Consider the following 17,028-nt stretch of genomic DNA (forward strand, 5'->3'; position numbering starts at 1 on the left):
CGCGCGCGGCTCCGCGCGGCGCTGCTGGGCGGGGCGGCGGGTGTGGGACGTTCCGGCGGCCCGTGGCGCAGCGCGGTGACGTCACGGTGCGGCGCGTTCGCGACGGCGGCTGAGTTGGGTCAGGGAGCGCGTCGTCCGCCCCCGGCCTTCGGCGCTATGGAGGGGGCGGCGGTTCCAGCGGCCTCAGACGAGGCCTTGGTTCCGGCTGCCGCCGCGGGCGCCGCCGTGACGACGGTGAAGGAGGCGACCCCGCCGACCCCGAGGCGCCCGAAGAAGATCCTGGATGAGGAGGCCTACATCGAGGTAGGGCGGCGGCTGGCCCGGCAGGCCGCTCTCCGGGTACCTGGGCCCAGCGGCTTCCGGCGCGGTGGGGCGCGGCCCGATCCGCCCGCGGCCACCGCCCGCTGTGAGCCCGGCTGCGGGTCGGGCCTGGCGACGGGGCAGCTCTGGGGCCGCCCCTTGAGCTCCTGCGGCCACGGCGCTCAGCGCACTGCCAGCGGCCAGGCCTCGGCTTGGAGCGTCCGTGGGCTGCGCGTCCGTCCCCCCGCCGTGGGCTGCGCGTCCCCCCCCCGTCCCCCGCCGTGGGCTGTGCATCGTCATGATTGTTGTCCCCTCCGTGGGCTGCGCGTCGTCGTCGTCCTGTGGGCTGTTTGTCCCCCCCTGCTATGGGCTGCGCGCAGCTGGCCCCCAGCTGGGCTGGCACTCCGAGGTGTCCCAGCATGGCCTTGCAGTTGTCTCTCTGTTTGTAGAGTTTAGAGAAAATCATTCAGCGAGATTTCTTTCCTGATGTGAAGAAGTTGCGAGCGCAGAAGGAATATCTGGAGGCTGAAGAAAATGGTGACTTGGAGAAAATGAGACAAATAGCTATCAAGTTTGGCTCTTCTTTGGGCAAATCATCGAGGGACACACCTGCACCCTGTGAGAACTGGCTTACTGGGGCATAAGGGTTTTCTATCTAATATTACTGTTCTGGTTTATCTAACTGTGCAGGCAGTGCTTATCTTGAAGATTGAAGATTGACATTGCATGGCAATTATATACCATGTTGGGCAGTAGCTAGTATCTGATGGGTGATCTGAATTTCTCTTTGATGTCTTAAGAATTCTTTCTTGAGGGAGTGGTTTTGGAGAAAACCAGCTGTTGAACAGCTTTCCTCACAGGCATCTTTTGCCAGGTTCCTACTGCCTAGGGAGCATTACATGCTCTAATATGCAATGTTATATTATCAGAAACTCTAAGCTGTATTTTGAATCCTTATTATAATTTTAGGGGTTCTTGTTACATCTACAGATGCATAAGGTTTTCCTGTATTGGGGGCAGAAGGGTTGGAAGCCTGTGATTATCAGAGGGTCACACAGAAGAAATCCTGTACCCTGTTGTGTGTTTGCGTTCCGTTCGAGTTCAGTGTTTCTTGCACTAAAGCCCAGTCCCTGGGTGAGCTTTCACAGTGGGGTTTAAATAACTAGCTTTCTTGAGGCAAAGGACATGTCACCAAGTGGTCTCCCTTCCTCCCCTACTGCAGGTTCTAGCTCTGGCCTAGGTTAAGATCGTTGTGCTGCTGCTTGCTTCTCTTGGCAAAAGCTGTGGATAGGGTGACAGGTACACCGGGCTGTGGCTCTCCTGTGAGTTTTTGCCAGCAGGAGGAAAATAACATCTTAGATAAGAACAAAATCTTGTTCAGTGGTTGGGACAGAATTGAACAGAATATTTTGGAGTCTTTTCACAACTTTTTAATTAAATTGTTGTTCTCTTGATGTCTTCTGTGACTTGTTTGGCACATGACCCGTACTGTGGTGGAAGATGTCACAGCAAGTGTCCTGTTTTGAGCTCTAGTAACCTGTGCTCATGTGAACCTTTTTTTTTTTCTGTCACAGATGTTACTCCAGCCACATTTGAAACCCCAGAAGTACATCCAGGTGGCCTTCCCCTGGGGAATAAATCCAAAGTTGGCATCAAAGCTGCAGAGGAAGGTGGGAGAATGATGTTTCTCTAGCTGAATTCTTCAGCAGCAGGAAAATACTTCTGTGAGCTCTGCCTTCTGTAAGGATTTTAGGTATTTAGCAGATGTTTAAGGCAGTTTTCTTTAACCTTCTAGTAGGTGAAAATGATGACTCTGAAGTTCATGTAATGTTTTGTCATGTGTGTGAATTCTCAATTATGGGTCTCTTTATGGCCATGTAAATTCTTAACTCAGTTGATCTCTTTGAAGGCAGTAAATTTTTCCTGTGTCACCTGAAACTAATGCTGTAAGTAGCAAAGATAGTAGGGGCAGAGCTATTCATACAGTGTATTAAAAACATCTGCTAGCGGCTGGCCGTTTGTGCATTTTCCTTTTAACACAAATAGCTATAAATGACATAAAAGGTTTTATGTGAAAGTTGGTTATGTGTCTTCCAAAAATTTATTATTGTACCACTCTGCACATACATATTTCTTTTTTTTTCACCAGGCTTCATATGAATTATTAGTGGGTCCATAGAAAGCTCACTGTCAGAAGTGATTGAAGAATTATGTATAGTGCTCTTATAGAATGGGAGGTATTAACCTTTCTCAGGCTTCTTCCCTTCTCTTGTTAGGAGAAGCAGAAAAAGATGATAAAGATGCACTTCCGAGTCTGGACAGCTTCTTAGCAAAGCACACGAGTGAAGATAATGCTTCATTTGAACAGATCATGGAAGTGGCCAAAGAGAAGGAGAAAGTCAAGCATGCTTGGCTGTACAGTGCAGAAGAGGAATATGCCCAGGTAGGGATGTGGCTCAGCTGTATCTCTGCTCTTCCAAAGTGACACAACAGGGAAACACCATTTTACATTTACATTTTTAATCTTTGATTAAATAGAATATTATCTTACCTTCTGTTTTGGAATCCTGCTAGAAGTGTGGATGAGAATTCATTGGCTCTGAGCATGGGGTTATTGCATTAGACTGATGAATTACTCATCATTGAATAAGAAAAGAAGGGTCTTGATTTTGAACAGTAGGTCCATGGGCTGTTCAAATCTAAATCTGAGCTAAGCTTGAGTTTCCTGGAGCCTGTGATAGCTCATTGCTTCCTTCTGCAATCCTGTTTTTTCCCCATCTGTACCACAAGGACAGTGTTGACATAGTTGCTGAGGATCAGTCTGTTCCTAAAGCTCTGAGACACTGAAACATGGCACAAAGTGCAAGGATTACTGTTGGCAGTCTCTTCCATAAGCAGCAATAGCAAGGAGAGCAGCTGAGAACAGTTCCTGTTGTTTTTCCATCAGCCTTTTATTACTTGCAGTTAGATTGTCTTTCTTATTTCAGTCTTCTATTTCTATAATCAGTAATAATCCATTCAGCTGCTGAAGTACTGTGCACGTCATGGCTGGCTGTGCTGTCTTCCACAGCTAGCTTTGTGGGAGGTTCAGGAGCTGTTCTGGGGCTGCCATGTCAATCTTTCTCCATCAGCAGTGAGCAGCTGTCAGGGATGGATGTGAGCTGCAGTGCCTTTTAGTGAAGTTTGGCACTGACAGGAGTGTTTACTGTTGTTATGAGTGTTATGTTTTTATCTCAGCTAACGTAAACCTCGGAGTCTGTTACATTAATGCCCTTGGTGGCTGCTTATGCATCTTCTTTGCTGCAGTGCTTCCATCCAGAATTAAAAGGCAGGCAGCGCCTGCCTTTTAGGTCAAGGTGAAGTCACTGGACCCGACCTTGTGCTGATGTTCTGTGTCTTAGGCCTGGTTTAGGTCAAGGTGAAGTCACCGGACCCGATCTTGTGCTGATGTTCTGTGTCTTCCTGTCAGCCAGGGTTCTGTTCAGACCTTGCATTTCCTTGCACAGCATGCCTGTTTGTGCAGCAGACAACTTTGCTATGCCTCATTTAACATACTCAGTGACAGCACTGCTATTTAAATGTATATGGGCAATACCTCTTAAAGAAACCATCAACCAATGTCTTTGATATATAGCTTTTGGCAGTAATTGTCTAGTTTAATTAGTGTGAGAATTTTAAAATGGAGTAACTTATCAGTGGCTGACTGCATTCTGTTAGTTTCTTTTTGGTATCAGTGATACTAGTATGCTGGTAACAGCACACAAGTAATCGCGTGATTATGTCAAATGCTTCCATACCTGTACTGCCTATGGAAATGTTTGGAAACTCTTTAAGGATTGAAGAAGTGTCTGTTTTTCTGCTACTGTTTGCCTTCGCTAAGACAGTGTGCATGAAACTAGGACGGTGCAAATACTCTTCCGAGGTTACATGCCAAACCCTTGTAGACTGCCTTTATATTAGATATGTCATATGTTGTTCTTCCCTTATTTAGTAACTAATGCTTCATTTGAATTTTGATTAGTAGATAGAGGAAAAAACCAGAAAGTTTGAAGTATCACAAGGGTTGTTACAAGATGTAATAAACAATGTCATAATCTTTCTGATAAGATAATTCTTTAGTCTTACTTGATTTTATAGCAGAACTTCATATGGAGCTGTTTGCAAGCCCACCTGGAAACAGGATGTTTTCTCAAATGCCACTTGCCAGAGAGAGAGAGTGCTTGTGCAGTGCCAGGTGCAAAGTGTGCTAGGGCAGGTAGCTGAGCTCATGACTGAGCTCTCCAAGTTGTGTATGCCTGATTAAAAGATGGCAGGAGTCTCTTTCAGACCTCATTATTTTTTTTTCTCTTTTAATTTTTTTCCATCGCCTTTTTAGCGACGAAATGATCAGCTGGCACTTCCTTCAGCAGAGCAGCAAGCTCTGGAGAATGTGAAAGCCGGACTGGAGACCTGGGAATACACAGCTCGAAACACCCTCATGTATTATCCAACAGGTGAGGCATGCAGGTTTCTCAGGAGAGGCGTTGGTTCTAGGTGGGTTGACTTCAAACAGTGCTTACAGGTTTTCTATAGATGACTGAGCAGCTCTTACTGGTAATGCTGCACGTTTTCTTCTGTGATGCTCAGATATGTAAAGTTGTTTAAAAATGTTGTTTGGGGCTTCCCCTGCCCCCCCCCCCCCCGCTTTTCTTTCTTTGGACCTTTGTCCTCTGCCTCTGATTGCAAAGTTTGATCATGTTCTATTTCTAATTGAAATAGTTTCAGGAGCCAAAGCTCTTTCCAGTTTGCCCTTATTTATGAGCACTTTCTTGTCATCTTTATTTATTCTTTGCCTCTGCTTAGAGTGCTCTTTGGACTTGTTGGTCCCTTGGTCGCTGTAGAAAACTACATCATTTCATAAACACAGGATTTTTTGGCTATAAATGTGCAACTGATAATTTCTGTAAAGCAGTGTCTTGTTAGCAGTTTTCTTAAAAAGAAAAAATTTAAATCTGATCTTAATTAATAGATTTCAGGTATTAAAAAGCATATATCTAGTGCAAATTTTGTTTTAAATTGCTAGAGATAGACACTGCAATTGCTAATGGATTTTGTGTTGCGTAGGAATGTGTGGCAAGTGTGATCACGTTGGCTGGGACATTTAGAGCACGTTGTCTAGTGTTACCTGAGCCCTCTCTTAAAAAAAAGTTTTGCTTTTCAAGGTGTACCTGATGAAGATGATGTATTTAAGAAGCCCAGGGAAGTTGTCCATCGAAACACCCGTTTTGTGAAGGACCCTTTTAGCCAAGCCGTGAGCAAATCACAGCTCCAACAAGCTGCAGCCCTCAATGCTCAGGTTGGATAATTTTACTGCTTCTGACTAAAACCTTGTTAGACTTAGCCCTCTGATGTTCATCAACCAGGAGAACTGTGTGTGTGCTAGATACAACTGACTCATACCTTGCTTCTCATGAAAATGGTACTGTGTTTTTTATTTCAGTACAAGCAGGGCAAAGTGGGACCAGATGGGAAAGAACTGATACCCCAAGAGTCTCCAAAAGTGAATGGCTATGGATTTGTGGCTACCCCCTCTCCTGCCCCTGGTAAGAGGTTTTTCTTATATTTTTCTGATACAAGAGGACTGCTACTGCACTTATTTTGATGCTGTTTGTTCAGTACTGGGGTATTATTGTTGGTTTTGACAAGGAGGTAAGCCTTCTGTCTGTATGTCTCGTGAGCTGGTGACTTTCTTGTGTACTATGTATGCCAGCTTGATGCAGTGCTTAAATCCTAGTCCAATACACTGGCAAGAGAAGCTATGCTGTACCTAAGAGGTTCTGAATGAGCTGCTGTGCCATTGCTTAGGAATCACCTAGAGGACAGTGAGCATACCTAGGCAACTGGGATGCTGTGGCTGCTTATTTTGTCCCTGGATGATGCTTCTCTAGAGCTTGAAGATAAGAATTCAAACATTTCACAAACATTAAGCTTCCAAAGAGTTCAAGTGCTCATTTTTCAAAACAAGGAGCATTCATGTCAGTGTGTCCAGTGACGTTTGCTGAGTGACATTTCAGCCTGGCTCAGGGATATGGCATATCTTGCTTCATTTACAGTCTAATGTACTGGTTTCCTCCAGGTCTACTGCTTTCTAGGTTCTTCCTTTGTCTGAATACCCTTGTGTATTATAGATTCCTTTTGTTCAGATGTATTAGCCCCAGGATACTTTCAATTAGAACAAATTTTTCTTCCAGTTGAAATGTGGTATGAGTTTTTAGCTGTTCTTCAGCAGCTGTTATGTTTCCCTGTCTTTTGTTGTTATGCTAAAAGATGAACGTAGTGATGCTTTTCCTCTGGGAAGCCTGTAGGTGGCATTTGGAGTGCACCTCCTTTCTCCATTGTGAATGCATTTTCCAAACCCTGGACAGCAGGATTTTCTAGCCAGTGACTTAGTCTGGCTCCTAGAATCTGTTCTGCGATTGTAGCTGTTACACAAGGTGCAGTCACTGCTGGGTACAGGCTAGCCTCAAGGTCAGTTGAGGGTACATTTGGCTATTCTATGCATCTTAAGTCCTCTGCCCATTTCTCTGTTTTTAAGTAGTTCCCTCTGTTGAAGGAATTTTCATACAATAGCAGAGGGGAAGACTAGTACTGTAGAAGAAAGAAATGAAAGTGACACTCAGAAAAGCTCACCAAATGGAAAAATAAACATGTGGAAAGGACAGAGCTTGGATGTTGTAACTTTGAGGGTGATACAGCCACAGGCAGTCCTGTGAGCTTAAGGTCATGCCCTTTTAATGGGAACCCCGCATTACATTCAACATTGGCTGTGATTTCCCCTGCAGTAGGGGGGCTCCTTGGGGTGATGATGAATTTGCTGCATTTCATTATTTGCTTCTCTAGATTTTTTTTGTGGTGAATCGATAGTCAAATGTCTTGCATGAGCATGACTTTAAATTTTTTTTTTTTAGGTGTGAATGAGTCTCCCTTTATGACATGGGGTGAAATTGAAAGCACCCCTTTGCGTCTAGAAGGGTCAGAAACACCATATGTGGACAGAACACCCGGACCAGCCTTCAAGGTATTTCATGTCATGAGTCAGCACGTCATTCTTTTTTGAGGGGGGAGGACTAAGAAGGGAAAGGCAAGTGAGTAACTAATAGATTAACATTGTTGTGGGAGTGTGACACATCTCTGGGCTGTGTTCCCAGTCCTTGAGACTAATAATCTAAGTTCTGCTTGGAGGGTGGAGGTGTGGATATGGCTCCACATGAAAGCTGCTTGGTGGAGATACCTGAGGTGGAGCACACACTGTTGGCAGGAGAGCGAGACACCATATTTGATCATGGGCCCAGACAGGGGCTTTGAGAGGAAGCTGAAGAGACACCTGATTTCTCTGATTTTAATGTATGAATGGGTAGAAATTGTAGAATTTCCCTCTGTCTTGATCTTCTGGCTGTCACAGCCTGAGGCAAGTGTATCGCTTGAGAGTAGAAAAGGTGCTCTGGCTTTGCTAATGGCACCTGACCCTGCATGCCGCCCGTCTCCTGCTGGTGTCATTGAATGTGAGCTGCCTGAGACTCTTAGTTTAAGAAAGGTGTAATTTGCTGTATGTGCTCTGAAGTCCTTGACTGGTTCTCCTGCTGTTTAGCAATGTCTGTGTTTGCCTGAGAGCTGGCTGGCTACAGGCCAGGCTAGGCAAGACACAGGTGACATTGTTTGTCTAGGAGAGACAGCAGGAGGAAATGTCAGAAGTAATGGCTGCTTCCTTGACTGAACTGGTTTTACTGTTTTTGTTACTTGCCAAGGCAGGTTGAAGGTGTCTCTGTGTCCTCTCTGGCTTTTATATATATATAGTAGCAGAGAGGTGTAGGCTGACCCCACTTCTCCCTGGTTTAGATCCCTGTAGGCTGGAATCCAGCTGTGAAGGTGCTTTGACTCATTTATGCAGCTCTCATATGAGTGCCTTGGTGAGTGAACTGTGTGATGCGTTTATAGATCCTGGAGCCTGGGCGCCGTGAGAGGTTAGGACTCAAGATGGCCAATGAAGTGGCAGCTAAAAACAGAGCAAAGAAGCAGGAGGCACTTCGAAAAGTGACGGAAAACTTGGCCAGGTGAGACTTCTGTTCTGACAGGAGAACTGGGGATGAGTATTTTCTGATGAGATTTAAATCAACATATGTAGAAAGGGAGGAATAATAAGAGTACCGGAAGCATAAAGAGGTACAGTCAAACTAAAAGTTTTTAGAATTAAAAAGCTCAGTTCCTGAGGGGAGGTGGCTGGTGGCTGTCCCTCTTGTGAGCATTGCTGTTCTGCCCTGCAGCCACCCAGCAATGCATCTGGATCAGTGTCTTGCCTCATTACAAAGAGGAGACATGATAAGTCTTGGTTTGCTGGGTCACAGGAAGGATAGAACAAGCTCAAAGGAAAAGGCAGGCAGTGCCACTTAGGTTTGGGAGGGATGTAGGAGGTTTCTGTCACTTGTCTCTCTAGAGAGACAGGCTTGTGTTTACCTGCAGGCAGAATGACTTCTGCAGCCAGTGGGTCTGGTCTGTGTGTGTGGGTGGACACAAGAAGAGTTCACCTGTGGAAGCATTCATGCTCTTTTTGGTAAATGGCAGATTTTTACTGTAAAATCTCTTAAAACTGTTTATTCTATTCCAGCCTCACTCCAAAAGGACTAAGCCCAGCAATGTCACCAGCTTTGCAAAGACTAGTAAACAGGACTGCAAGTAAATATACTGACAAAGCCCTGCGAGCCAGCTATACTCCTTCCCCAGCCCACACAGGAACTCCTGGTTACAAGACACCAGCAGGTGGGTCTCATACACCCACAAGCACACCACAGTCTAGGACAGTATCTCAGACGCCGGTATCTCAGGATACTACATCGATCACAGACAATTTACTGCAGCTTCCTAAAAGAAGGAAAGCATCTGATTTCTTCTGAATATTCCAGTCACCAGCAAGGTGGTAGTGAACTGGCTGTGATCAGCTGTCTGCAAGCTGGATGTTGTCAGCTGTCGGTAGTAAGGGGTGTCTAGATACAACTGCCAGAATGGAAGCCAGTGGTTACAGTACCTGGGACCAGCACTACTCTATGTAGCTAAAATAGCCTGTGATGTGCTTTTTGGAAGCAGAGTATCTCCTGTTGTGGTATAACTTCTCTTTGAACTGCATGGGTGGGATGCACAAGGCTGCTATAGCAAAGAGATGCTTCCTGCAATGGCAGAGAAGATTCTGGACTCTTGGAAAATAGCGATAATTTTTTTAAGATATATTTCTTTTTAAGATGGCCATGCATTTAAATATGTTTCTGTACAGATGTGTCTATTTATAAAATGTAAGCCTTCCTAAAAAGTTGAACTGGACTTTCTTCCAGCTTGTCAAATTTCTTTGGTTTTGTACTTTGCAGAAGGGGGGATAACAACCATGTATACATTGAGACATGACCCAGAAGTTTAGAGGGCTTCTAACGTAATGTAGTTTAAGTTTAAACTGATGTTCTTGAACGTACAGCGGGCCTGTCAAGAGAGTTGGTATGTTATGAAAACGGTATGCATACAGTTTCAGGCATCAGTTCGCACTCCCTAATAACTCCCTCTTACTGAATCCAAAATGTGATTGATGCACGTGTGAATTCTGCAGCCGGTGTAGTAGGAACCTGAGAAACATGAGTGTAAGAGCTGTTAAGTGTCAGCAGCACTGAAAGAAACTTTCCAATGTGTTTTGACAGTAAGTTCTCATGCCCCCAAAACATATCAGAGACAGGTCTTTTGGGAATAATAGTGTTAAGCTGTTCATTCACCTTAGCAGATGTACTGTGTTGTCTTTTGCTATGCTTTGTAAAGCCAAAGATAAAGACTATTGCTAGAAGGGTCCAGAGAAGCTGAAGTTGAGATCCAGCAGTTCACAAGTTAGACCAACTTTGTATTATTGTGAAAACCAGCCATCCTTAAGAAGATCCAGTTTCATTCTCCTCTCCTTCCCTTTGTGGAGAGTGGGATCTGCCTTGCTGCTCGTGCTCAGGCTTTCCTTCACACAGGTTTTGGGAACGCTCACCCTCTTCTGCAGCTAGCAGAGGGGAAGGGGTTGTGGATTTTGGAGTCTGCAACCATGAGTGTTTCAAAACTTCATCTATGCACAACCTCTGAGACACATTGGGCTGGAGTAAGTGGTAAATGAGGTCCTTGCACTCCACAGTCAGATATTTTGAGTTGGGGAAGGAAATCCTGTGTTGTTTCTGAATACAGATCATTTTCCTGACATTGGAATCATCAAATGGCATTAAAGCATAGACCATTGTATACAGGATGACACCCAGGCTCCATATGTCGGAAATCCTGGGGTCACAGGGAATGCCCTGTAGCACTTCAGGGGCTGCGTACGCAGCAGACCCACAGAAGGTTTTGCTGAGAATAGTTCTTCCGTGTTTGTCCCGAGACAAGAATTTGGAAAAGCCGAAATCTGACAGCTTGATGTTGAGGTCTTTGTCAAGAAGGATGTTCTCACATTTCAGGTCCCTATGAGCAAAGTCTAAGTCGTGGCAATGCTTGATGGCAGAAACCAGCTGCTGAAACTTGATGCGAGTGATGTCCTCTTCCATAGCTCCTGTGTTCTTAATGTAGTCTAGGAGGTCTCCCTTTTCCCCCAGCTCCATCACAATGTACACTTTTCCAGCTGATGTCTCAAAAATCTCATAGGTTTTGATGATTGAGGGGTGGTGCAAACATCTCAAAGCCTCAATTTCCCTGGGGAGAAATCTTTTCAGGAAGTCCTGAGGACTTTTCCTCTTGTCAATTATCTTGATGGCCACATTGCATTTCAAGGAGTTGCAGTAGGCAGATTTCACTTTGCCGAAAGAGCCTTCTCCTAGCGTGTTGCTCAGGACGTAGCCTTTCTCTCCAAGCACCAGAGCATCATCCATGGTGGGAGAGCTGGGGGGAGCTGCGTGAGTTGGTGCTGGTGTGCCTCACACGCGGCGGCAGGTGGTGTACCCGCACACCATGGTGGCTGCCTGGGGTGCTGGTGTGGCGGGTGGGTGGGCACCCAGCACAAGCTGCTGTGTGATGTCACAGGCAGCCACACCTGCACCCTGGGCAGTCACCATGGTGCGTGGGACCCTTCGGTCCTTTTATAAAGTTGCTGGTTATCACCCAGGGCAAAACTTAACATCAAGCTGCTGAGAGACATCAGTTGAACTCCATCTTCGTCGTAAAATGATCTTTATATTTACTTTTGCTAGGATGGAAGTAGCTTAAATGTTTTTTATTTCCTAAAATGTACCCAAGTCTTTTCATATTTATTGTTTGTTGTCATTTTGTATGACTCGGATGATCTTTCAAGCCCCTTGTGGGCTTGCTTCTGCTGTCTGGTGGCCTTGCTCCTCGTCAGCCAGCTTTCCTCAAAAGGGGTGGGATGCTGCTTTTCTTGTGTTCACTGGGGCTGTGTTCAAGAACTGTTGTGGTTTTTTTTCTTGTGGGCTTGTTAGGGGAAGGAGGTGGCTTCTCTTAAGTTCATCTCCTTGTTGCTTACCCAGCCCCTCCATTTTGTAGCTCTGATGATTGACTGCTTTTGTAGGCTTTGGAGCTGGCTTTTTCTTAAACGTTTACTCAGTGGGGGAGTTATGTTTTGACTTCCAGCTTCTGGTGTTCTTGAGAAATAGGCATACCAACACCTTCCTCAGAAGGGTGCTGAGGATTACTGTTTTGCATGTTGATTGTTTCACTGTAATCAGCCTCTGGGGCTTTTTGCTTTGCGTTAATCTCAGCTTTTGCAAATTTGTTTTTACAGCTGCTGTGTGTGTGACTGCAAAGACTTGATGGTGTTGATGATCACAACACAGGGGCTAGGGACGATCTGGCTTCATCCACCAGCGTGGATGACAGTGTCGTTCTGAAGAACAGAAGTGGTACTTCTGACAGCCACACTGGGGCTTTTGTTTGGGTTTTTCCTCCCTTCCTTCCTTTGAAATGTTTGGCTAATCTTTATAATTAGCCAATAAAATGAAGAGCAGTTTCGGTCATATGTAGCCTGCACTCAGAGCTGTGGTTGCTCCACTGTGAGCTGACCTCTGAGTATGAGATGAGCACTTGTGTGGTGTGATCCAGCCTACAGAAGCACCAAGCGCCTTGTACACAGCTGGCTACGCCTGCTTCCTGCTAAATTTCTTGCGCCATGCCTGAGTACAAGACAGCCTGTGTAACACTTGGCTGTCTTGACACTGGCTATCATCAGGTGATGTTTTACCGAGGGAACATTCATGCTCTTCCACAGCACTCTGAGCAGTGCCTGCAGCCTTCTGTAAGGTCTGAGGTGTTCGATGCTCTTTATCTTGGTGGAGAGCTTCCTTTTGTGCAGTTTCCACTGGTACTTCCAAAACTCATGTGCCTGATTCTGAAAAACCCTTCCAAGGGACTCGGTTTTTATAGTGCACCTTGTGAAAAATCAGTTGATGAACATTGCTAGGAATTGTGACTGTGAGAAATTAGTAGGGTTTGCTTTTTTTTTAGTTCTGAAATAATCAAAGGCTAAGTTACTTTGGTTTTTATGAGCAAAAAATTATTCTCAGGTACTCATGAACGAATGTAAAGGGAATCCATTTACTAAAGTTTCCATGCTTTCAGAGATGTTCTTTAAGGACCGAACTGACTAAATAGCAATAAAGTTCTTAGGTAATTAAAAAAACCTATTTATTTCATAATGATCACACGATCTGCTTATCTCCATAAAATGCAGGACCTCTCTGTTAGGGTGTGCAGGCAGGTGGCCAGGCTGTGGCTCGCAGTCTGGGTCACTGAAAGGACCAGGAGAAAGGAGAAGATGTGCCCAGAGATGGCTGTATGCAGCAGGTGGCTGCTGGACCACTACAGAGAGGACCCGGGGCAATGACTGAGCTTCACCCATGACTGAGGAGGCACACGGGGACCACCTGGGGTGTGGAACCTGGCTGGGTGGAGGTGACCCAGTGAGAAACACCAAATTGGGCTGCAGACGTAGCAAGGCTGGGCCCAGTGGGAAAAAGTAATTGGAGGAGGGTTTTTTTGGGAGGAGGTGAAGGTTAGAGAAAGGGACAGATTAGAGAAGAACAACTGTGGCAACATGGGGAGAAGTTGGGATATGGGCTAGATGGGCAGAAGCAGGCTGCGATCAGCGTGCATGGCTCAAGCTCTGTGCCTGATCTCCTCTGTTGTCAGTTTTAGATGGTTCCTACCCACTTGCCAGGTGCAGGAGCTTTCTCTTCGGGGCATGGGATGCACGTAAAGGCTGGGCAGTGTTCAAGGGACCATGGATAGTGTACATGTGTGTCAGGAGCGGGATGGGGCATGTGTCTTCCATGGCATTTCAAACTGGTCGTGCTCGTACCAAGAGGTAGCTGGAATAGTAAGAGGGGAATCTTGATATCTGAGAATGATTAGTTCCATGTTGTGCAATGCATGCTTAAAAGCAGATTGCATTAAATACCCTGTGGGATGGTGTTGGCTTTTATGTTCGCCTTCAAGTGAATTAACCTACACAGCCCTACTAAAATCACAGTCTTGATTCTGCCAGACTGAAGGGCCTTCACGTGTTTGCTGGGAATGTAATTTATTTTCAGTGAAATGCTATAAAACTGGATCTCTTGAAGGGGATGTAGTGCTTTTCAGATTGGCTGTTCTTGTAATGCCTGCTGTAATGTCTGGTCTCTGCTTCCTGCTGCAGTTCAGCCCCTGCTATTTGTAATTAGGGAATCAGTAAATTCTTTGTTGCCAGATATTTTTGCTGCTGTAGCAATAGCAGAAAATGTGCCTTACAGTGTGAAAACCCATCTTGGTTCTTGAGGACTTGTGACTATTTTTTTTCTCCCATTTTTCAGAGGGCTGCAGCTTTGCACCCACCTGAAAGTGGGTTCCAGAAAGGGCCAGGGATCTGCACCGCTTTCTGCTTCTCTGATTATTTAGCTCAGAAGGGAAGCTGTGGTCAGAGATGCTTTGTTGTTTTGAAGAACCAGGCTTTTTCTCTGTAAAAATGAAGGAAATGGGGCCACTCACTCAGGGGAGTGGGAGATGGAGCAATTCCTACTTCCTCATATTTGTGTTTGTTGCCTCAATCTTGGCTCACTGCTGCTGGCCCCGCAGCAGCCAGCTGCAAAACCCAGCCCAGGGGTCTGGCCGAGGTGAGAGCCATGTTCAGCACCCTCCCCGTGAGTCCCTTCCCTCTGCCATTCCCAGGCACGGCAGCTTTTCTGCGCTGCGTTTTGGGCACAGGTGATCTGCACTCACTGGTTAGAGAAATGCGCTTTACCAGTAAGAAACTGGGAGTACCTGGGACGTGCCAGGTCCCACACACTCTGGGGTTCGGTGTGTTTTCACTAACGTGCTCCATCCTTGCCCCTCCTGCCCGGGACATGAGCTTCCCCTGGCGCAGCCCCTGGTGCCCCTGCCTGCGGGCTCGAGGCCAGTGCAGCGTGCTGGGCAGCTCTGCCTTGCACTGCCTGCAGCTCGGCCAGGGCGTGGGCAGTCCCGTACTGCTCAGCACTGGGAAATGGGAGCCTCTTAACCTTCGCCATTGCCCTGCCACATAGCTGGGCTGCTGGTTGCCCCTTTGCTCAAGGGTGCTGCGTGGTTTGTGGCGGTCGCCCCGTTCATGTGTGTGCTCCAGACCTGCCTCTGTTTGGAGCTGGTGGGGTGCTGCCAGTTGCGGCTTGGGGAAACAAGGGCTGCCTTTCCTTGGGACGAAAGCCAGGGACAAGCAGCCAGTGCCCTGCTCTCATGGTGGAGGCATCGTAGGACATTCATTTCTACATTGTCATTGTCTACATCTACGTTGTTAATGCCCAGGCCTGGGTGTCATGGGCTTGGGTTGGATAAGGAATGTCCTGGATCAGTCTGGGGACATGCATGCCACTGAGCTGCAGGAAGCCAGGCTGAGAACAGCCTCCCCCCACAGCACCCCTTGGGAGGAACAAAGCTGGGGACTTTGTTGCTCGTGTTCTGTGCTGGAGGATGTTGTCACACTTCAGGTCCCCAAGGACACTCGGATTGTGATGGTATTTGGCAGCACATGAGAGCTGGCAAAATGGGTTTTGGCCTAAATCTTCAGTCAGCTTCTCGCTGCTTGTGACGCACTCCAGTGGGTCCCCAAGCAGATGTCCCCGGCCACGCAGACCTGAGGCCTCGCAGGGCTCACAGCTCTAGGGGTTGGAGCCACAGCTCGCGCTTGCTGCTACCTCGCTCCAGGGAGCAACAGTTCCCAGCTCTTGGCAGGCACCAATTTCCACTGTCACATTAAAAAACTTCACATTTAGGTTTGGAAAAAGCATCTTCCTAATGCTGCTGAGCATGGCAACAGCTCCTGCAGGACCAGAGGGGGTGAGTGCCCAAGAAAACCCAGAAAAACCACATGCCCCTGCCCACGGGTTAGCAGCCTGCACCTGGGCAGTGGCTGAGGGGAAGCAGAAGAAATGGGAGAGCAGAGGTATCTGTACATCTATCAGGAGTACCCCTGAGGGAGGTTTACTGCTGGATATAGCAAGTACTTGGTATTAATCAGGAAACAGGGAGTGTGTGTAGGTTTGGATCAAAATGGTCCTTATTGGAATTTGAATGTGTTTTTTTGAAAACTTCAGCTTGTGACATAGAAGTGGAAAAGATGTTGTTGTAAATACTAAAAACATACAAAAACTTCCCAGGTGGCTTCCCAGGTTTTGGCTTTGACTCTGAATAAGGTTTTACTGCAAAGCCTGGAATTCCCCACAGAGTAAAGCACCCTGCCAACGCCAGCAGCCCCGGCAGGTCAGCCGCTGTATCCAGCCCTGCCCAGCACTGCCCGAACACCGCTGCTTTGCTTCCCAGCGTCAGAGCAGCTTCCAGCTCAATTTGGGAGGTGGGTGTTAAAGGTAAAACTGCCTTTTGATCCCAAACATCACCTGGGCTGACCCCCAGCACCAGGATTGCTGTGGCACTGGGGCCGGTGCCTCCTGCCCAGGCTGGGCTCCCTGGCCGCACCAGGCACCACCCTGCCCGGCATGATGTGCACCAACACCCAGGGTCAGATTCCTGAAGGCACCTGTCATGTGCGGGGCCATTAACACGGATCGGAGCCACCCATCTAGCGTTTGTTACGCCTTTCCTCTCCGGCTGGGCCTGGGAAGGGGGAGCACGGTGTCTGCAGGAGGTGTGGAAGCTCCAGCTGGCACCAGGGCCCTGGCTGCGGGGATGTGCCACGCCGGCTGCTGCTTGTTGGTGTCACCCCTGCAGACGTGTGAAAACAGGCTGTCACCCCGCGGTGGGCAGCGGGAGCAGGGTAACGAAGCAGGCAAACGATGGCCAAGGTTGGGAAACTCCAGTGCTTGGTGCCTGTGCTGTGGGGACAGCCAGGTGACAGGGCTGGGAAGTCCCCATGGAGGTAGGGAGAGGCATCGTTGGGGATGGAGAGGAGCTGGAAGGGTCGTCCTGGGGGACAGAGTAGGGTCCTTGAGGCTGTTATGGAGGGACAGGACAGGCTGGCTGGTGGTGGAGATGGAGGGGACTGGTGAGGGCCACCCTGTGGGGATGGAGGGGACAGGGCAAGGGATGAAGGGAACGTGGCATGGCCATCCCAGGGGCACAGAGGGGACTGGTGGAGGCTACCCTGGGAAATGGATGGAACAGGGCAAGGCCACCCCAGGGGGACGGAGAGACTGGGGTTGCCATCCTGGTGAGGGCAGAGGCGACTGGTAGCGGCCGTCCCCGGGGGACGGTGGTGGCTGGCGATGGCCATGCCGGGGACGT

At 47.6% G+C, this 17,028-nt stretch overlaps 2 protein-coding genes across 3 annotated transcripts; one reads left to right on the top strand and one right to left on the bottom strand.

Moving 5' to 3' along the window:
• Positions 1-77: 77 nt before the first annotated feature.
• Positions 78-9,648, top strand: ESS2 (ess-2 splicing factor homolog). Of its 2 annotated transcripts, none has more exons than XM_055797268.1 (10): positions 78-303; positions 750-918; positions 1,875-1,970; positions 2,577-2,743; positions 4,676-4,793; positions 5,502-5,635; positions 5,780-5,882; positions 7,248-7,357; positions 8,275-8,390; positions 8,942-9,648. In XM_055797268.1, exons 1-10 carry the CDS (start codon positions 157-159, stop codon positions 9,225-9,227), a joined length of 1,446 nt encoding a protein of 481 aa, XP_055653243.1. In that variant the 5' UTR covers positions 78-156; the 3' UTR covers positions 9,228-9,648. The 2 variants fall into 2 exon arrangements, with proteins under 2 accessions (XP_055653243.1, XP_055653244.1); XM_055797269.1 differs by having other exon boundaries at positions 169-303; positions 732-918.
• Positions 9,649-9,782: 134 nt separating this feature from the next.
• On the bottom strand, positions 9,783-16,951 carry TSSK2 (testis specific serine kinase 2). The gene has a single exon (XM_027780827.2). The coding sequence runs from the start codon at positions 11,202-11,204 to the stop codon at positions 10,233-10,235; it is 972 nt and encodes a 323-aa protein (XP_027636628.1). The 5' UTR covers positions 11,205-16,951; the 3' UTR covers positions 9,783-10,232.
• Positions 16,952-17,028: the final 77 nt, after the last annotated feature.

Source organism: Falco peregrinus, chromosome 2 (assembly GCF_023634155.1).
Source record: "Falco peregrinus isolate bFalPer1 chromosome 2, bFalPer1.pri, whole genome shotgun sequence".
In the NCBI taxonomy this organism is placed as follows: Eukaryota; Metazoa; Chordata; class Aves; order Falconiformes; family Falconidae; genus Falco; species Falco peregrinus.

What these genes read in the sequence shown, in the direction of transcription:
- TSSK2 (XM_027780827.2), bottom strand. Translation starts at nt 11,204, where the DNA reads ATGGATGATGCTCTGGTGCTTGGAGAGAAAGGCTACGTCCTGAGCAAC.
- ESS2 (XM_055797268.1), top strand. Translation starts at nt 157, where the DNA reads ATGGAGGGGGCGGCGGTTCCAGCGGCCTCAGACGAGGCCTTGGTTCCG. An exon ending in CAGAAGAGGAATATGCCCAG is followed by an intron (nt 2,744 to 4,675) that starts GTAGGGATGTGG and finishes TCGCCTTTTTAG; the next exon opens with CGACGAAATGATCAGCTGGC. An exon ending in CACCCGGACCAGCCTTCAAG is followed by an intron (nt 7,358 to 8,274) that starts GTATTTCATGTC and finishes ATGCGTTTATAG; the next exon opens with ATCCTGGAGCCTGGGCGCCG.